A 22,117-nucleotide genomic window follows, 5' to 3' on the forward strand; every position below is an offset into this window, starting at 1 on the left:
TAACGCCCTCTTTCAATTGTGATTTGGCTTTCCGCATGTCTGTCAAAATGGGTGCACGAGGTTTTACTCGCCTGGAATGGCCGGGTCTTTGAGCGGCATTTCCATAACTGGAAAACGAACCAACATTAAAAGTTGAAACGGTTCCAGGTATGCAGTTTTCATTTAACTTTTGTTTATTTTATGTCTTTCACTTGCTTTGACAAGGTAAACATATGTTTCCCATGCCAATAAAGCCCCTTGACTTGATAGTAAATTGGTGGCGCATGTCAAATAATCTATCTATCTAGACTAGATTATATTTATATAGCCCATTTCTATACCCAATTTTGCAGATGAAGGGGTTCGATTAATCTCACCCGGGTGCCCGTGTAGGCGTGTTATGCACTGACAAAAAGGCAAAAAGTTGATTGCATTCGATTTGGAACCGGGCTGCCTCCCGGGCTTGAACTAGTAGGTTCCGGGCTCTGTCCGGCGACAGCGAAGTCGGCTCAATTAAGCATGTGTGGTAATTTGTATAGCGTTTTGAATTACAGCAAGAATCTCAAAGTAGCTCGTAAAACAACAAAACATTTCAGTGAGCCCATTTGACATTTTTGTCTGGAAGATCTTCCACGGCCATCCACAGAGCAGAGGCAGGTGAAAGTCCCCACTGGGTCCACGTCTCTTCTGACTGAGGCCCAGATGAACGGTTGAGCAGGGGGGAAACAAGTCAGAAGCCAGGACAGTTGGTAAAATAACTGACTTTACAGTCTTGCACTGTTGTGGATCAATCAATCAAAACATAGCTGGCAAAATAAGAGTTTATTTAAAAAGATTCCGTCAAAAAACGATTAAAATATGTACAATATTTAGAGATTTCTGCCTTGGCGACCTCACGGCTCCAATGGCAACCATGGATTCTGGGTGTTCCAATGCGAAAGTGATTGCTTTTGATAAAAACGTTTAATCTGTCTTCCCAATGAAAACTAGCGAGAAAATGCAAACGTTTATTTTAGGATTTTTTTTGACGATGCACCTTGTTGTCAAAATTACCGAATGGCGCAGATTACTGTTCGATTTGAGAAGGGCACTCCTCCCTGCTTTCGCCCGATGACGTCACATGTTTTGGCCCGGTTTAACCCGGGCGAATGTAAAATAACTCCCTGCTCACTCAACAACGTATGTAGATTGTGATATCCAATTGGTTCATTTGCATCATGCTTCTCATCAACAATTTGAGCTCTTGGATGTCAATCATATGTCTTTCTCCCTCAACTGACCAATCAGGAGGTTTGTTTTCGAGTTGATGTGGGCGTGCTTGTGCAAGAGAGGGACTGTCAATCGGTGTTAGTTTAGCTTGCAACGTTTTCTTATGAAGACGTGAACACTAAAGTCAAGAAAAGGTAATTTATGAATTGCTTAAATTCTATATCTCACAAAAACTGAATTCAATACTGTGCATAATGTCGTGTGAATTTGTGCTTGAGACTATTTGTTTGCTAGTAAGTAACGTTAGTTGGCAGGGTTTTGGCCGCACATCGCTAGCAAACGTGGCCAAAAAAACTTAGCTATCTAATGTTAGCTAGTAGCTAGCACCCGTGCAGCTGCTTTTTGGAGTGTGTAACCCGCTCCTCCTAAAATGTACCTATCGAAATGACACGGGTTACAAGAGGAAAGATAACAGCTGATTATGTCTACTGATTTATCATCTGAGGAGGTGAGGATAGCAACCACAAAATAAAGTAATCAATCAATTAGCTACTGCTATACTTCTGCAGGAAAATTTTAGTTTGATAAGTTTGCTCACTATTAGGTTGGACAATCATGATTAGAGAACACATCTGACAGTAATACGACATTATTGTTTGTGTCTTGTTTCCCTTAATGTGAATGTATTTCAAATATTTAAGGGTGCTTATTATTGTATATGTGAGACGTGCCAGTTGTTTTAAAGGTGTAGGCACAGTAGTAATGTTCCTGCCCTCAAAATATTTGGAAATGGGTGAATCATAAAAAGGATGAAACACCTGTATCCGTGCGTGTCATTATGTTAGAAGTAATATGTTACTTGCAAATTATAGAGACGTTAAATGCAGTGTTCGATCTATATGTGTATGGTATGACATTATTGTAGTTGAACACTCAATATTCTATTGATTCGAATGCTTGTGGTTTGTTTCTCCAAGTGTACTTTATTTAATATGATGTATAAGGTATCCGTTGTTGCTTTCTGAAGCTGAGTTAATATCAGAAACAACTTTTTGATGCAGTTAACATAATGTCGTCGAACATCTTAATGATGAAAACAATTCTGGTGATGATGACGTAGTGATAAGCAAAGTTGAGACTGCGAGCGTTCTCTGCTCGTTTGTGGCTGTAATAAAAACTAAAACCAGCTAGCTTATTATTCAGATTACATTTAGCGTTTAAAGTGTGTTATATAGTTACATTTTTGGTCAAATATTTCAGCCTATACCGATAATATTCACTTTGTTTAAGGCAATAAATTGAGTAATATTGTGGTACTCCGATAGTGAACAGTTGAGCTGCGCAGAGAGTTCAATTCAGTCGAAGCTTGAGCGAGGAGAAGACAGTCGCGGCTAGACCCTGTTCGTGCTTTGAATATGCCCAATTTTATATACTGTTGCATACCAAAACCGTCGGTTCGATGGTGAAAAGAAAGAAGACATCATCTGCTGTCGAAGAGCATGAAAATGGGTAACCTTGTCTGATAAAGAAGCACTTTAAATAGAGGTCGAATGTATCGAAAGGTTTTACGTTGTCGTTTCAGCGGGCGCTAAACTCAGGGGCGCTCGTATTTGAATTTCGGATAAAAATAAAACCATGTAAACTGTTAGAAGTTTAAGATAACTAACAAAAACACACGAGCAATGTATATTTATATTTTGGCTTTCAAAATGTAAATGAAAACACAGACCCAATTTTCGTGTTTCGATGGGACGGTGAGAGGGGATTTGAAACAAACAGCGGCGGCCATGTTGAGAGAAAGAGAACGTCGTCTTTTTTAAGTTGATTTACGTTGTGATGTCTTTTAAATTTCAATCATGTGTGTTGATTGTGTTTTGCCAGGATGACAGTTGGGCTGAGAGACGGCATCGGTGTCGATGGCCCGAATAATTCGGGCAGAAAGCTTGAAGGTTGTGACGAGGAGGAGAGCGGAGATCAGGGGAGCGAGGAGCGTAGTACAAAGAGAGACGAAGTGGAAATTCTTAATCCTTCAACTACGGGCTGCTCCAGTTCAGCACCGGTTATTACCACCTCCGTATCGAACCCATCTGGACCTTGCTCGAACCGACAGCCCCCGTCCTCGACGACTCCCACCCCACCGAATCACGACCAGCATCATTTTTTGAGATCCAGCGTTCGACCGCCGAGCAAACGAATCCGGAAGGATTCCATCGCCCCAACTATCAATGGTCACAGCGGGGCAAAATCGAAAGGTATGCCGTGAAAGTGTTTGTGCTTGGGGGTCACATGTTTGTCTGTGTTACAGGAGTACCCCATCCCTCTTCTCCCCGTTGGTAGTGGATTTAGCTACTTTTGCTAATCCATTGATGATGGTTGAATATGGTCAGTGTTTAGAATGCAGGATATTGCGTTTATGCTGGCACTATCTAAACAAAACAGAGACATTAATTGTTTCTAGGCAGGAGCCTGGAAACCATCATTAACTGCATTCAAGTTGTGAGGCCATCCCATCTTATTGCTTATGAGAGGGAGCTCATATAGGATAACTCTTTATGAGTTGTCAGCATTAATTAATATTTTATTAAATGCTAATGTTGTGTTATTGGAATAGAACTCAACTCAGTACTAATTATGACTCAACATATTATTTTTAGAAGCAGTGCTCACTCTGTTGAGGATTGGGTTGTCTGTCCCCCCTGACCTGCACATTGTGAGGTGAAGGCCAGTGTTGCTCCAAGCCAGCCTTGAGTGTTGTTTTTGGAACTTCGCTCCACTCCTCGTTGCAGGCCTGGCAAATGGAACAGACTTGTTTTCCTGCTGCCTCACTTTGCCATCACTTCAGCCACAAGAGGAGAGGGTCTCTGTGGTGTGTTTTTGTAGGACAATGATGTTGTATGTGACACACTGGCCTCAGTCTGACTGTTTGTGCTAAAACGGATATTCTAAGTTTTTTTTTTAAAGCTATTGGTCTCATTTTATTTGTCACATGCGCCGAATACAACAGGTCTTTGAGTGAAATGCTTACTAGCCCTTAACCAACAATGCTTTAAGAATTTTTAAGATGTATTTTTTTATTAAGGGTTAAGTAAAAAAAACACACAAACATTTAAAGTCACAAATAATTAAATGGCAGCAATAAAATAACAAGCGAGGCTATATACATGGGGTACCGGTACAGAGTCAATGTGTTGGGGCACCGGGTAATTGAGGTAACATGTACATGTTGGTAGTGTTAGTAACTATGCATAGATAATAAACAGAGGAGCAGCAGCGTAAAAGAGGGGTCTGGGTAGCCCTTTGGTTAGCTGTTCAGTAGTCTTATGGTTTGTGGGGTAGAAGCTGTTAGAAAAGCCTTTAGAACTTATAATTGGCACTTGGGTACCGCTTGCCGTGCGGTAGTAGAGCGAACAATCTATGACTAAGGGTGGCTGGAGTCTTTGGCAATTTTTAGGGCCTTCCTCTGACATGGCACACTGCCTGGTATAGAGGTTCTAGATTGCAGGATGCTTGGCCCCAGTGATGACTGGGCCGTACGCACTACCCTCTGTAGTGCCTTGCGGTCGGAGGCCGAGCAGTTGCATTACCAGGCGGTGATGCTCTCGATGGTGCAGCTGTATAACCTTTTGAGGATCTGAGGACCCATGCCAAATCTTTTCAGTCTCCTGAGGGTAGTAGGCTTTGTCGTGTCCTCTTCATGACTCTTGGTGTGTTTTGGACCATGATAGTTTGTTGATGTGGACACAAAGGAACTTGAAGCGCTCAACATGTTCCACTACAGCCCTGTCGATGAGAATGGGGGTGTGCTCAGTCCTACTTTTCCTGCAGTCCACAATCATCTCCTTTCTCTTGATCACGTTGAGGGAGAGGTTGTTGTACTTGCACCACACGGCCAGGTCTCTGACCTCTTCCCTATAGGCTGTCTCATCGTTGTCAGTGATCAGGCCTACCACTGTTGTGTCATCGGCAAACTTAATGATGGTGTTTGAATCATACCTGGCCATGCAGTCATGAGTGAACAGAGAGTACAGGAGGGCACTGAGCACACAAACTGTCACAAACCATCTCAGGGAAGCTTGTCTTGCATACTCGTCGTTCTCACCAGGGTCTAGACATGACCGAAGTTCGGCGTCGTAACTGACTTCAGTGGGCAAATGCTCACATTCGATTGCCACTGGCACGCTGGAGAAGTGTGCTCTAAATGGAAAAATTCCTGTTTCAACTACCTGGCAGATGGCAGACAGTGTGGATGGTGTCATGTGGGTGAGCGGTTTGCTGAGTGCTCCATGGTGGGGTTATGATATGGGTAGGAATAAGCTACAGACAACGAACACAATTGTATTTTGTTGAAGGCATTGTTGGTTAAGGGCTTGTAAGTCAGCATTTCACGGTAAGGTCAACATCTGTTGTATTCAGCGCATGTGATTGGTTGCATTTGTATTTATGTTAATTGTACTTTTCCTCACCTTTTTTCCCTTTTTCACACAGGGTCAGAGAATGGTCCCTCTCACCAAGTGTCAGCTGGTCACTCCGGCTCCACGTCAGGCTCTATGGGGCCCTCGGGTAAGGCGGCCCCTAGAGGCCAAGGACCCGGGGTCAAGGAGGAGCCGGTGGGCAGCCAAAAGAGACCCCGGAGACAGTGGGAGTCCTGGAGTGCAGAGGACAAGAACAGCTTCTTCGAAGGGCTATACGAGGTAAGTCAACTTTGAGTAGTACGAAATATAAATAAATGTCACTTTTCAGGACCCTGTCTTAAATGGATAATTCGAAAAATCCAAGTAACTTTGCAGATCTTCATTGTAAAGGGTTTAAACACCCTTTCCCTTGCTTGTTCATTGAACCATAAACAATTAATGAACATGTGTCTTTGGAACGGTCGTTAAGACACTAACAGCTTAGACGGTAGGCTTTTAAGGTCACAGTTATGAAATCTTAGGACACTAAAGAGGCCTTTCTACTGACTCTGAAAAACACCAAAAGAAAGATGCCCAGGGTCCCTGCTCATCTGCATGAACGTGCCTTGGGCATGCTGCAAGGAGGCATGAGGACTGCAGATGTGGCCAGGGCAATAAATTGCAATGTCTGTACTGTGAGACACCTAAGAGAGCGCTACAGGGAGACAGGATGGACAGCTGATTGTCCACGCAGTAGCAGACCACATGTAACAACACCTGCACAGGATCGGTACATCTGAACATCACACCTGTGGGACAGGCACAGGATGGCAACAACAACTGCCCGAGTTACACCAGGAATGCACAATCCCTCCATCAGTGCTCAGACTGTCCGCAATAGGCTGAGAGAGGCTGGACAGAGAGCTTGTAGGCCTGTTGTAAAGGCAGGTCCTCACCAAACATCGCCAGCAACAACGTCGCCTATGGGCACAAACCCATTGTCGCTGGACCAGACAGGACTGGCAAGAAGTGCTCTTCACTGACGAGTCGTGGTTTTGTCTCACCAGGGGTGATAGTCGGATTCGTGTTTATCGTCGAAGGAATTGGCGTTACACCGAGGCCTATACTCTGGAGCTGGATCGAGGTGGAGGGTCTGTCATGGCCTGGGGCAGTGTGTCACAGCATCATGGGACTGAGCTTGTTGTCATTGCAGTCAATCTCAATGCTGTGCGTTACAGGGAAGACATCCTCCTCTCTCATGTGGAACCCTTCCTGCAGGCTCATCCTGACATGACCCTCCAGCATGACAATGCCACCAGCCATACTGCTTATTCTGTGCATGATTTCCTGCAAGACAGGAATGTCAGTGTCCTGCCATGGCCAGGGAAGAGCCCGGATCTCGTCTGGGAGCCCGGATCACGTCTGGGACCTGTTGGATCGGAGGGTGAGGGCTACTTGCAGGCGCCTTGGTGGAAGAGTGGGGTAACATCTCACAGCAGGAACTGGGAAATCTGGCGCAGTCCATGAGGAGGGGATGCATTGCAGTACTTAATGCAGGTGGTAGCCACACCAGATACTGATTTACTTTTGATTTTGATTGTTACTTTTGATTGTTCAGGGACACAATCAATTTGTCTTAGTCACATGTCTGTGGAACTTGTTCAGTTTGTCTCAAGCGCTCTTCTTATGTTCATAAAAATATTTACACGTTAAGTTTGCTGAAAATTAACGCAGTTGACAGTGAGGGGACTTATCTTTTTTGTTTTGCTGAGTTTATATCAACCTTATTACTTTGGTGTGTTTTAATTTTTTTTTATTTCACCTTTATTTAACCAGGTAGGCTAGTTGAGAACAAGTTCTCATTTGCAACTGCGACCTAGCCAAGAAAGCATAGCAGTGTGAACAGACAACACAGAGTTACACATGGAGTAAACAATTAACAAGTCAATAACACATTAGGAAAGGAAAAAAAAGGGGAGGAGTCTATATACATTGGGTGCAAAAGGCATGAGGAGGTAGGCGAATAATTACAATTTTGCAGATTAACACTGGAGTGATAAATGATCAGTTGGTCATGTACAAGTAGAGATATTGGTGTGCAAAAGAGCAGAAAAGTAAATAAATAAAAACAGTATGGGGATGAGGTAGGTAAAAATGGGTGGGCTATTTACCGATAGACTATGTACAACTGCAGCGATCGGTTAGCTGCTCAGATAGAAGATGTTTGAAGTTGGTGAGGGAGATAAAAGTCTCCAACTTCAGCGATTTTTGCAATTCGTTCCAGTCACAGGCAGCAGAGAACTGGAACGAAAGGCGGCCAAATGAGGTCTTGGCTTTAGGGATAATCAGTGAGATACACCTGCTGAAGCGCGTGCTACGGATGGGTGTTGCCATCGTGACCAGTGTACTGAGATAAGGCGGAGCTTTACCTAGCATGGACTTGTAGATGACCTGGAGCCAGTGGGTCTGGCGACGAATATGTAGCGAGGGCCAGCCGACTAGAGGATACAAGTCACAGTGGTGGGTGGTATAAGGTGCTTTAGTGACAAAAACGGATGGCACTGTGATAAACTGCATCCAGTTTGCTGAGTAGAGTGTTGGAAGCAATTTTGTAGATGACATCGCTGAAGTCGAGGATCGGTAGGATAGTTTTACTAGGGTAAGTTTGGCGGCGTGAGTGAAGGAGGCTTTCTTGCGGAATAGAAAGCCGACTCTTGATTTGATTTTCGATTGGAGATGTTTGATATGAGTCTGGAAGGAGAGTTTACAGTCTAGCCAGACACCTAGGTACTTATAGATGTCCACATATTCAAGGTCGGAACCATCCAGGGTGGTGATGCTGGTCAGGCGTGCGGGTGCAGGCAGCGAACGGTTGAAAAGCATGCATTTGGTTTTACTAGCGTTTAAGAGCAGTTGGAGGCCACGGAAGGAGTGTTGTATGGCATTGAAGCTCGTTTGGAGGTTAGATAGCACAGTGTCCAAGGACGGGCCGGAAGTATATAGAATGGTGTCGTCTGCGTAGAGGTGGATCAGGGAATCGCCCGCAGCAAGAGCAACATCATTGATATATACAGAGAGAAGAGTCGGCCCGAGGATTGAACCCTGTGGCACCCCCGTATAGACTGCCAGAGGACCGGACAGCATGCCCTCCGATTTGACACACTGAACTCTGTCTGCAAAGTAATTGGTGAACCAGGCAAGGCAGTCATTTGAAAAACCGAGGCTACTGAGTCTGCCGATAAGAATATGGTGATTGACAGAGTCGAAAGCCTTGGCAAGGTCGATGAAGACTGCTGCACAGTACTGTCTTTTATCGATGGCGGTTATGATATCGTTTAGTACCTTGAGTGTTGCTGAGGTGCACCCGTGACCGGCTCGGAAACCAGATTGCACAGCGGAGAAGGTACGGTGGGATTCGAGATGGTCAGTGACCTGTTTGTTGACTTGGCTTTCGAAGACCTTCGATAGGCAGGGCAGGATGGATATAGGTCTGTAACAGTTTGGGTCAAGGGTGTCTCCCCCTTTGAAGAGGGGGATGACTGCGGCAGCTTTCCAATCCTTGGGGATCTCAGACGACATGAAATGAGAGGTTGAACAGGCTGGTAATAGGGGTTGCGACAATGGTGGCGGATAGTTTCAGAAATGGAGGGTCCAGATTGTCAAGCCCAGCTGATTTGTACGGGTCCAGGTTTTGCAGCTCTTTCAGAACATCTGCAATCTGGATTTGGGTAAAGGAGAACCTGGAGAGGCTTGGGCGAGTAGCTGCGGGGCGGGCGGAGCTGTTGGCCGAGGTTGGAGTAGCCAGGCGGAAGGCATGGCCAGCCATTGAGAAATGCTTGTTGAAGTTTTCGATAATCATGGGTTTAATCGGTGGTGACCGTGTTACCTAGCCTCAGTGCAGTGGGCAGCTGGGAGGAGGTGCTCTTGTTCTCCATGGACTTCAGTGTCCCAGAACTTTTTGGAGTTGGAGCTACAGGATGCAAACTTCTGCCTGAAGAAGCTGGCCTTAGCTTTCCTGACTGACTGCGTGTATTGGTTCCTGACTTCCCTGAACAGTTGCATATGCGGGGACTATTCGATGCTATTGCAGTCCGCCACAGGATGTTTTTGTGCTGGTCGATGTTTTTGTGCTGGTCAGGTCTGGAGTGAACCAAGGGCTATATCTGTTCTTAGTTCTGCATTTTTTGAACGGAGCATGCTTATCTAAAATGGTGAGGAAGTTACTTTTAAAGAATGACCAGGCATCCTCAACTGACGGGATGAGGTCAATGTCCTTCCAGGATACCCGGGCCAGGTCGATTAGAAAGGCCTGCTCGTAGAAGTGTTTTAGGGAGCGTTTGACAGTGATGAGGGGTGGTCGTTTGACTGCGGCTCCGTAGCGGATACAGGCAATGAGGCAGTGATCGGTGAGATCCTGGTTGAAGACAGAGGAGGTGTATTTGGAGGGCCAGTTGGTCAGGATGACGTCTATGAGGGTGCCCTTGTTTACAGATTTAGGGTTGTACCTGGTGGGTTCCTTGATGATTTGTGTGAGATTGAGGGCATCTAGCTTAGATTGTAGGACTGCCGGGGTGTTAAGCATATCCCAGTTTAGGTCACCTAACAGAACAAACTCTGAAGCTAGATGGGGGGCGATCAATTCACAAATGGTGTCCAGGGCACAGCTGGGAGCTGAGGAGGGTCGGTAGCAGGCGGCAACAGTGAGAGACTTATTTCTGGAGAGTAATTTTCAAAATTAGTAGTTCGAACTGTTTGGGTATGGACCTGGGAAGTATGACATTACTTTGCAGGCTATATCTGCAGTAGACTGCAACTCCTCCCCCTTTGGCAGGTCTATCTTGACGGAAAATGTTATAGTTGGGTATGGATATCTCAGAATCTTTGGTGGCCTTCCTGAGCCAGGATTCAGACACGGCAAGGACATCCGGGTTAGCAGAGTGTGCTAAAGCAGTGAGTAAAACAAACTTAGGGAGGAGGCTTCTGATGTTGACATGCATGAAACCAAGGCTTTTTCGATCACAGAAGTCAACAAATGAGGGTGCCTGGGGACATGCAGGGCCTGGGTTTACCTCCACGTCACCCGCGGAACAGAGGAAGAGTAGAATGAGGGTGCGGCTAAAGGCTATCAAAACTGGTCGCCTAGAGCGTTGGGGACAGAGAATAAAAGGACCAGATTTCTGGGCATGGTAGAATATATTCAGGGCATAATGCGCAGACAGGGGTATGGTGGGGTGCGGGTACAGCGGAGGTAAGCCCAGGCACTGGGTGATGATGAGAGAGGTTGTGTCTCTGGACATGCTGGTTGTAATGGGTGAGGTCACCGCATGTGTGGGAGGTGGGACAAAGGAGTTATCAGGGGTATGAAGAGTAGAACTAGGGGCTCCATTGTGAACTAGAACAATGATAACTAACCTGAGCAACAGTATACAAGGCATATTGACATTTGAGAGAGACATACAGCGAGGCATACAGTAATCACAGGTGTTGAATTGGGAGAGCTAGCTAAAACAGTAGCTAAAACAGTAGGTGAGACAACAACAGCTAATCAGCTAGCACAACAACAGCAGGTAAAATGGCGTTGACTAGGCAGGGAGGGTCGGCTTAACTACACACAGAGCCTGAGTGCGGCTGGGGCCGACAGATATAACATAAACAAGCTGAATGGAGTACCGTGATTAATGGACAGTCCAGCATGCATCAGCTATGTAGCCAAGTGATCAGTGTCCAGGGGGCAGCGGTGGATGGGGCAGGGATGCTGGACTGGCGAGTATTATCAAGGTTAAAAAAACTGGCTGGCTGTGCAGAAGGTAAAAGGTAAAAGCCGCTAGCAGTGGCTAACAATGACTAAATAGCTTGTAGCTAGTTAGCTGGTTAGCTTCTGGAGGTTTTTGAGTGTGTTTTAAAAATAATAGTGATTGCGTATCACATTGGGTGAGGCAGGTTACCGGAAGGTATAAACAAATTACAAATCGAAAAGAGATTGAAAGTAAATATGGGTCCAGTGAGTGTTTGGGACGCGGCGATTCAGACGGTTAGCAGGCCTGTGCTAACAAGCTAACAGTTAGTAGGCCGGGGCTAAACAAGGTAGCAGTTAGCGGACCGGGGCTAAACAAGCTAGCAGTTTGCAGGCCGAATTAGCAAGCAAGGAGATAGCAAGGGCTGTGTGTGGGGCAATTGGATCACATAGAGTAATTCATCACTAAGACTACTACACTACTATGCACTCCTACTAGAAAACCACAGTATATGCAAACTGAAGTACTTACTCATAAGGAATTAGAACATTTTAGGCTATCACTCGGGGAGAGAAATCGGATGGTGCCTGTTTAAGTATAGACGTTTGTTAAAACCCGTTACAGTCTAAGCTGTGGGGGTTCTCCTAGCATAAATGGAATTGTTTTAAGGTCATCCCAATGATCCTTTTGCTATTTGATTTTGAATTAAAACACCTTTTAAGTATTAAAATAATTTGATACATTTTATTTGGCCTTACTGCCCATTCAAACGCATTGAATAACAGATTCACAACATGGAACAACAGTCCCCAAAAATTATCTAAGTGATGTTTGCTCTGAAGTATCTGACATATTCTGAGAGATGCATGAAAGGTCAGGAAACTGATATTTTTGCGTTTATATATACACTGCTCAAAAAAATAAAGGGAACACTTAACACAATGTAACTCCAAGTCAATCACACTTCTGTGAAATCAAACTGTCCACTTAGGAAGCAACACTGATTGACAATAAATTTCACATGCTGTTGTGCAAATGGAATAGACAACAGGTGGAAATTATAGGCAATTAGCAAGACACCCCCAATAAAGGAGTGGTTCTACAGGTGGTGACCACAGACCACTTCTCAGTTCCTATGCTTCCTGTTTGATGTTTTGGTCACTTGAATGCTGGCGGTGCTTTCACTCTAGTGGTAGCTTGAGACGGAGTTACAACCCACGAAAGTGGCTCAGGTAATGCAGCTCATCCAGGATGGCACATCAATGCGAGCTGTGGCAAGAAGGTTTGCTGTGTCTGTCAGCGTAGTGTTCAGAGCATGGAGGTGCTACCAGGAGACAGGCCAGTACATCAGGAGACGTGGAGGAGGCCATAGGTGGGCAACAACCCAGCAGCAGGACCGCTACCTTCGCCTTTGTGCAAGGAGGAGCACTGCCAGACCCCTGCAAAATGACCTCCAGCAGGCCACAAATGTGCATGTGTCTGCTCAAACGGTCAGAAACGGACTCCATGAGGGTGGTATGAGGGCCCGACGTCCACAGGTGGGTCAGTCATGGGGTGGCATTTCTTTGGGGGGCCGCACAGCCCTCCATGTGCTCGCCAGAGGTAGCCTGACTGCCATTAGGTACCGAGATGAGATCCTCAGACCCCTTGTGAGACCATATGCTGGTGCGGTTGGCCCTGGGTTCCTCCTAATGCAAGACAATGCTAGACCTCATGTGGCTGGAGTGTGTCAGCAGTTCCTGCAAGAGGAAGGCATTGATGCTATGGACTAGCCCGCCCGTTCCCCAGGCCTGAATCCAATTGAGCACATCTGGGACATGTCTCGCTCCATCCACCAACGCCATGTTGCACCACAGACTGTCGAGGAGTTGGAGCATCAGGAGCATGCTCATCAGGAGCATGCCCAGGTGTTGTAGGGAGGTCATACAGGCACGTGGAAGCCACACACTACTGAGCCTCATTTTGACTTGTTTTAAGGACATTACATCAAAGTTGGATCGGCCTGTAGTGTGGTTTTCTACTTTAATGAAGAACAAACGGAGCTGTTTCGGCCTACAAAAATAATCTTTTGGGGAAAAATGAACTTTGGCTATCTACCTGGGAGTCTCGTGAGTGAAAACATCCAAAGCTCATCAATGGTAAACTATTTAATTTGATTGCTTTTCTGATTTCCGCGACAAGGTTGCCTGCTGCTAGCATAATGCTATGATAAACTTACACAAATGCTTGTCTAGCGTTGGCTGTAAAGCATATTTTGAAAATCTGAGATGACTGGGTGATTAACAAAAGGATAAGCTGTGTTCCAATATGTCACTTGTGATTTTCATGAATAGGAATATTTTCTAGGACGATTTATGACCGTTGCGTTATGCTAATTCGTGTCAGGCGATGATTACGCTCTCGCATCCGGGTTTGAGAGTCACAAGAAGTTTTAATCTAACTGCACTGTCCGATTTTACAGTAGGCTTTACAGCGAAAGCATGCCATGCAATTGTTTGAGGATGGTGCCCCACATCAAAATATTTTTCCACCGGCACAGGCTTCATAAAATCACAATTAGCGATTTAAATATTCACTTACTTTTTGAAAATCGTCCGCTGATTTGTCATCCAACGGGTCCCAGCTATAACATGTAGTGTTGTTTTTGTTACATAAAATCCTTCTGTATATCCCAAAAAGTCCATTTAGTTGGCACCATCGATTTGAGTAATCCACTTGTTCAACATGCCAAGATAGGAATCTGAAATTCTACCCCTAAACTTTTGTTTCAAGAAGTCAAAATACATTTCTATTTAATCCTCAGATACCCTGAAATGTAATCAAACTATAATATTTCACACGGAAAATTGTGTTCAATAGGAAAACGATATTAGCAAGTGCGTGTCCTCTGCGTCGCTCGCGCATACACAAATTTCCAAGTCTGTTTCCCTGTAGTAAAATTCATATTTCTTACTCGTTTTGGAAGAAACAAGCCTGAAACCTTTAACAAAGACTATTGACACCCAGTGGAAGCCATAGTAATTGCGTACTAGGTGCTAGATACATTTTTCTCCCTATAAGTTCCATTGGAAAGAGGATGTGCTCTCTCAAAAATAAAAAATCTAGTTGGTTTTTCTTTAGATTTCTCCTACCATATCTATTGTGTGTTAGTCTCCCAAATTATTTTAACATTTTCTACAAACTTCAGAGTTTTCTTTCCAATGGTACCAATTATATGCATATGCTGGCTTCAGGGCCTGAGCAACAGGAAGTTTACTTTGGGCACGTCAGTCAGGTGGAAATTGGACCCTAGCCCTAACATCTCTTAAGTCACCATATCTACAGTACCAGTCAAATGTTTGGACACACCTACTCATTCAAGTTTTTTCCTTTTTATTTTTTAAATGTTTATTGTAGAATAATAGTGACGACAAATGATGAAATAACGCATGGAATGATGTGTTAAACAAAGACAAATATATTTTACATTTTGTGTTTCTTCAAAGTAGCCACTCTTTCCCAACTGTCTTGAGGGAGCACTTGTTGGCTGCTTTTCCTGCAATCTACGGTCCAACTCATCCCAAATCATCTCAATTGGGTTGAGGTCAGGTGATTGTGGAGTAGGGGTGGGCGATATATCAATAATTATCGAGGTAATTACTTCCCTCAATTTGATAATGTTTAGATGCATTTTCGATAATGTCAATATATAATAATTAGGTACAGCAGTCCATTTCACCTTTGTGACGCAGTAGGAGCGTGGGGAGAAGTGACAATGTGTAGAGGTATACGCCACTAAAAACCACTTTGCACCTCGATGGAGTAGCTATTATTAACCACGAAAAATGAGTGATGTAAGCGGAAACAGTGGCAGTGATAACCATGGAGGAGGAGCAGCTTCCAACAAAGAAATTATTGATTAAAAAGGGTTAAACTGTTTCAGTTATTTGGATGTGGTTTGGCTTTTTGAAGTCCGACAAAGAGCAGAGCAATGTTCGGTGCAAACTGTGCCATAGACAGGTGGCTACCAAGTCTGTTAATATGACAAACCTTCACCTTCTGAAACAAAATCACTCTTTAGAACATGCAACAAAGTTTGGGTTTGGGTCACTGTATTGATAAACGCCCCTCAAGCACCAGCCAATCTAGGGGTGTTTGCCCGAAGCAGCCAACACTGACTGACAGCGTTTATGCCCTACGAGCAAACATCGAAAAGACACAAAGACATCACAAAGGCTATTATGCATTGTATTGCTAAGGACATGCTACCATTTAGCACAATCGAAAAGGAAGGTTTCAAGAGGCTTATCAATTTAATTAACACCAGGTACATGCTCCCTGACAGCAAGCATTTCTCTGCCTAAACTCTGCACCGAGTGCAGGGAAACAATTGAGGAACCGCTCAAGACAGATTTTTTACGTATTTTGCTACTACTGTGGTCTAGTTGCAGAGCCTTATTAGCCTCACTGTCCACTATATTGATAAAGAGTGGAGTCTTCAAAAGAAATGCCTTCAAACATCATACTTTCCCGACGACCACACGGGTAAAGCTATAGCAGAGGGGCTCATTGAAGCTCTCGCCTCCTGGGGACTCAGTTAAGACAGACCAGTCTGCATTACAACAGATAGAGGTGCGAACGTGGTGAAGGACGCTCAAATCCACAAATGGACCCGACTGCAATGTTTTGGACATCGTCTGCACTTGGCCATTGGTAAGTAACCTTGTTAATTGGGGATTATTTATGTAATTGGGTAGATGAAACTAAATGTTTTTTTTCTTCCTTTTTCCATCAACTGATTTAAGTTAAATATTTTGATTTAACATTTTAGGTGCCTTTTCCTATTCATGGAAAAAGAAGAGAGACCTGGCAGTTGCTCAAAAAGAACACGACCTACCCCTGCATAAGTTGGTTACAGTCGCCTACCAGGTGGGGATCACGTCAAAAGATGGTGCAAAGAGTACTGGAGCAGCAGAAAGACATTTCACAGGTCTTGTCCAGTGACAAGAAGACTGGCGCTTAGCTCCCAGATATACAGTTGAAGTCGGAAGTTTACATACACTTAGTTTGGAGTCATTAAAACTCGTCGCTGTATCATAATTCCAATGGGTCAGAATACTGAGTATACGTATACTGAGTTGACTGCATTTTAAACTCCTTGGAAAATTCCAGAATATGATGTCATGGCTTTAGAATCTTCTGATATGCTAATTGACATCATTTGAGTCAATCGGAGGTGGACCTGTGGATATATTTCAAGGCCTACCTTCAAACACAGTGCCTCTTTGCTTGACATCATGGGAAAATCAAAAGAAATCAGCCAAGACCTCAGAAAAACAATTGTAGACCTCCACAAGTCTGGTTCATCCTTGGGAGCAATTTCAAAACGCCTGAAGGTACCACGTTCATCTGTACAAACAACAGCACGCAAGTATAAACACCATGGGACCACACAGCCGTCATACCGCTCAGGAAGGAGACTGTTTCCTAGTGTTCTGTTTCCTAGAGATGAACGTACTTGGGTGCGGAAAGTGCAAATCAATCCCAGAACAGCAAAGGACCTTGTGAAGATGCTTGAGGAAACGGGTACAGAAGTATCTATATCCACAGTAAAACAGGTCCTATATCGATGTAACCTGAAAGATCGCTCTTCAAGGAAGAAGCCACTGCTCCAAAACCACCATTAAAAAGCCAGACTACGGTTTGCAACTGCACATGGGGACGAAGATTTAACTCTTTGGAGAAATGTCCTCTGGTCTGATGAAACAAAACTAGAAATGTTTGGCCATAATGACCATTGTTATGTTTAAAGGAAAAAGGGGGAGGCTTGCAAGCAGAAGAACACCATCCCAACTGTGAAGCATGGGGGTGGCAGCATCAGGTTGTGGGGGTGTTTTGCTGCAGGAGGTACTGGTGCACTTCACAAAATTGGTGGCATCATGAGGGAGGCAAATTGTGTGGATATATTGAAGCAACATCTCAAGACATCAGTCAGGAAGTTAAAGCTAGGTTGCAAATGGGTCTTCCAAATGGACAATGACCCCAAATATACTTCCAAAGTTGTGGCAAAATGGCTTAAGCACAACAAAGTCCAGGTATTGGAGTGGCCATCACAAAGCCCTGACCCATAGAAAATCTGTGGGCAAAACTGAAAAAGCGTGTGGGAGCAAGGAGGCCTACAAACCTGACTCAGTTACACCAGCTCTGTCAGGACAGAATGTGCCTAAATTCATCCAGCTTATTGTGGGAAGCTTGTGGAAGGCTACCTGAAACATTTGACCCAAGTTAAACAATTTAAAGGCAATACTACCAAATTCTAATTGAATGTATGTAAACTTCTGACCCACTTTGAATGTGATGAACGAAATAAAAGCTGAAATAAATAATTATATTATTCTGACATTTCACATTCTAAAAATAAAGTGGTGATGCTGGACTGACCTAAGACAGGGAATTTTTACGAGGATTAAATGTCAGGAATTGTGCAACTGAGTTTAAATGTACTTGGCTTTGGTGTATGTAAACTTCCAACTTTAACTGTAGATGTTCTTGAGTCCATCATCCAGGCATTGACCCCACTCCTAGAATTCGCAAATGCTCTGTCCGGTGAGTCATGTCAGTGGTTCTTACCTGAAGCCAATACTACACCTGTTCTATACAGAGGTCATGAAACCTGATGATGGCGAAACAGAGCTCACCCAAATCATCAAAACGATAGTTATGGCCTCTGAATGAGAAATATGATGACCTCCTGGACATGGCCTCGTTGGTCGACCCTCTGTTTTAAACACATTACCTCTAAGAGAAGGTGGGCCACATAAAAGCAAAAGCTGTCTCTGATGGTCAATGAGGGACATGAAATCCCAAGCCCAGCACAGGGAGATGTTGCTGCTCCTTCACCACAACTGCCAGCTAAAAAGAGAAAGTCACTGGGCAGTATTCATGCTCCACCACCACAGGTCTTACTGAAATCCAGCTGGTAGAAAGGAACTCAGCTGCTACTTTCTCCTGATGCTGACCTTGAAACCAATCCACTGGACAGGTGGAAGATCCACCCAAAAAACTTTCCCCAAGTCAACCACCTGGCAATGCGCTACCTGTGCATTCCTGCGACCAGCTCCCCCCCCCAGAGTGTTTTTTTAGCACAGGTGGCTACATGGTGACCTGCCATAGGGTAGCTTTAAAGCCAGAGACCGTAGACAGACTTGTCTTTCTTGCTTCTAACTTGTAAGACAACTACCCCAACTTCAACTGTGATGTGCCATTAGTCTAACAGTTATAATACACAGACTTGCGCTATTTGTTTTTACATTTCCTGTTCTACTTCTGTCATGGCCTACCTCTTCCAAGATGGCGTAGCAGTGGGATGTTTTGATTGTCTTGTCCTTGTATCGATTGTATATATTTTTAAAGAAAGAAACCATCTCATTTTTACATCTACGGACTGAACATTCACTCCTGCAACCCGCCTCACCCAATGTGGTATGGATCTGCAATTTTTTTTTAAACTTAAGAACCATAACCCCCGTCAGAAGCTAGCCAGCTAACTAGCTAGTAGTCAGTCAATTTTCCAGCTTCAGCCCGATCAACTCCTGCACAGCGCGATATCAACCCAGAGAATTTCAGACTGCTTTTCTCCACAGTATCTCCGGGTTCCTACCGCAAGCTCTGAACCTTTACTCTGGATCGCTAGCAGCTAGCTGCTATCCGAGTGGCTACTCCTTACGTGTCTGTCCCAACACAAGCACCAGTTAGCCTGGAGTTTGCCTCGAGCTAGGCCCATCTCCCGGCTAGCTGAAGAAATCCATCAGATAATCCCTGGGCTTCAATTACCGACAAAGAGTGTGTCCCCAGGCGCTCTAATTGGTTGACTTCTGTAACCGTAAAAGCATTGGTTTCATGCATGTTAACATCAGAAGCCTCCTCCCTAAGTTCGTTTTATTCACTGTTTTAGCACACTCCGCCAACCCGGATGTCCTAGCTGTGTCTGAATCCTGGCTTAGGAAGGCCACCAAAAATCCTGAAATTTCTAACTAACATTTTCCAACAAGATAGAACTGACAAAGGGGGCGGAGTTGCAATCACTTGTAGAGAGAGCCTGCAGAGTAATGTCATACTATCCAGGTCTGTGCCCAAACAATCCAAACAACAAAAATCCACCTTTCCAGAAACAAGACTATCACCGTTGCTGCTTGCTATAGACCCCCTTCAGCCCCCTGCTGTGCCCTGGACACCATATGTGAATTGATCACCCCCCATCTATCTTCAGAGTAAGTACTGTTAGGTGACCTAAACTGGGACATCCTTAACACCTCAGCCGTACTATAATCTGAGATAGTTGCCCTCAGTCTCTCACAAATTATCAAGGAACCTACCAGGTGCAACCCTTTATCCGTAACCATGGGCACCCTCATAGATATCATCCTGACCTCCTTGCCCTCTAAATACACCCCTACTGTCTTAACCAGGATCTCAGCGATCATTGCCTGGGTGCGTAATGGGTCCGCGGTCAAACAACCACCCCTCATCACTGTCAAACGCTCCCGAAAACACTTCAGCGAGCAGGCCTTTCTAACCGATCTGGCCCGGGTATCCTGGAAGGATATTGACCTCATCTCGTCAGTAGAGGATGCCTGGTTGCTCTTCAAAAGAGCTTTCCTCTCTAGCTTAAATGAGCATGACCCATTAAAAAATGGAGAATTAAGAACAGATATAGCCCTTGGTTCACCCCAGACATGACTACCCTTGACCAGCACAAAAACATCCTGTGGCCTTCTGCATTAGCATCAAATAGCCCCCGCGATATGCAACTCTTCAGGGAAGTCAGGAACCAATATACTCAGTCAGTTAAGAAAGCAAAGGCTAGCTTTTTCAAACAGAATTTTGCTTCCTGTAGCACCAATTCCAAGAAGTTTTGGGACACTGAAAAGGCCATGGAGAATAAGAGCACCTCCTCCCAGCTGCCCGCTGCACTGAGGATAGGAAACACTGTCATTACCTTTTTTAAATCTGCAAATATCCCATCCTCCTTCACCAAATTCCAAACAGCTGATGTTCTGAAAGAGCTGTAAAATCTGGATCCCTACAAATCAGCTGGGCTAGACAATCTGGACCCTCTAAGATTATCAGCCGCAACCCCTATTACTACCCTGTTCAACCACTTTCGTATCGTCTGAGATCCCTAAAGATTGGAAGCTGTCATCCCCCACTTCAAAGGAGGAGACACCTTAGACCCGAACTGTTATAGACCTACATTTGAAGTTGCAAGTTTATATACACCTGAGCCAAATACATTTAAACTCAGTTTTTCACAATTCCTGACATTTACTCCTAGTAAAAATCCCTGTTTTTAGGTCAGTTAGGATCACCACTTTATTTTAATAATGTGTAATAATAATAATAATAATAATAATAATAATAATAATAATAATAATAATAATAATAATAATACTAGAGAGAATGGTTTAATTTCTTTCATCACATTCCCAGTGGGTCAGAAGTACATTCAATTAGTATTTGGTAGCATTGCCTTTGGGTCAAACGCTTCAAGCTTCCCACAATAAGTTGGGTGAATTTTGGCCCATTCCTCCTGACAGAGCTGTTGTAACTGTGTCAGGTTTGTAGGCCTTGCTCGCACATGCTTTTTCAGTTCTGCCCACAGATCTTCTATAGGATTGAGGTCAGGGGTTTGTGATGGATGCTCCAATACCTTGACTTTGTTGTCCTTAAGCCATTTCCCCACAACTTTGGAAGTATGCTTGAGGTCGTTGTCCATTTGGAAGACCCACTTGCGACCAAGCTTTAACTTCCAGACTGATGTCTTGAGATGTTGCTTCAATATATCCACATCATTTTCCTCCCACATGATGCCATCTATTTTGTGAAGTGCACCAGCCCTTCCTGCAGCAAAGTACCCCCACAACATGATGCTGCCACCCCCGTGCTTCACGTTTGGGATGGTGGGATTTGGCTTGCAAGCCTCCCCTTTTTCCTCCAAACATAACAATGGTCATTATGGACAAACAGTTCTATTTTTGTTTGATCAGACCAGAGGACATTCCTCCAAAAAGTATGATTTTTGTCCTCATGTACAGTTGCAAATCGTAGTCTGGCTTTTTTTTTTATGGCTGTTTTGGAGCCGCTGCTTCTTCCTTGCTGAGCGGCCTTTCAGGATATGTCGATATAGGGCTTGTTTTACTTTGGATATAAATACTTTTATCTGTTTTCTCCAGCATCTTCACAAGGTCCTTTGCTGTTCTGGGTTTGATTTGTACTTTCCACGCCAAGTATGTTCATCTCTAGGAGACAGACCGTGTTTCCTTCCCGAGCGGTATGACGGATACTTGGTCCCATGGTGTTTATACATGCATACTATTGTTTGTACAGATGAACGTGGTACCTTCAGGCGTTTGGAAATTGCTCCCAAGGATGAACCAGACTTGTGGCTGTCTACAATTTATTTTCTGAGGTCTTGTCTGATTTCTTTTGATTTTCCCATGATGTCAAGCAAAGAGGCACTGTGTTTGAAGGTAGGCCTTGAAATACATCCACATGGACATGTCCAATTGACTCAAATTATGTCCAATAGGCTAATTGACATCATTTGAGTCAATCAGAAGTTTCTAAAGCCATGACATTTTCTGTAATTTCCCAAGCTGTTTAAAGGCACAGTCAACTTAGTGTATGTAAACTTCTGACCCACTGGAATTGTGATAGTGAAATAATCTGTAAACATTTGTTGGAAAAAATACTTGTCTGATGCACAAAGTAGATGTCCTAGCCTACTTGTCAAAACTGTAATTTGTTAAAAAAAAATTTGTGGAG

General features: G+C 44.2%; 1 protein-coding gene across 6 annotated transcripts in view; it reads left to right on the forward strand.

Moving 5' to 3' along the window:
• cramp1 (cramped chromatin regulator homolog 1) overlaps window positions 1-22,117 on the forward strand; it is a 59,022-nt gene that overhangs the window by 565 nt on the left and 36,340 nt on the right. For 2 of the 6 annotated variants that reach the window (XM_042327190.1, XM_042327191.1), the window contains 2 exons: window positions 3,070-3,440; window positions 5,674-5,879. In XM_042327190.1, the coding sequence (XP_042183124.1) occupies window positions 3,071-3,440; window positions 5,674-5,879 (576 nt within the window). In that variant the 5' untranslated portion in view covers window position 3,070. Of the gene's footprint in view, window positions 1-127; window positions 148-1,274; window positions 1,383-2,466; window positions 2,698-3,069; window positions 3,441-5,673; window positions 5,880-14,887; window positions 16,223-22,117 lie in introns of those variants that run through there. The other 4 variants (XM_042327192.1, XM_042327189.1, XM_042327188.1 and 1 more) reach the window with 4 other exon arrangements.

This window comes from Oncorhynchus tshawytscha, linkage group LG09 (genome assembly GCF_018296145.1).
Source record: "Oncorhynchus tshawytscha isolate Ot180627B linkage group LG09, Otsh_v2.0, whole genome shotgun sequence".
NCBI classification, from domain to species: Eukaryota; Metazoa; Chordata; class Actinopteri; order Salmoniformes; family Salmonidae; genus Oncorhynchus; species Oncorhynchus tshawytscha.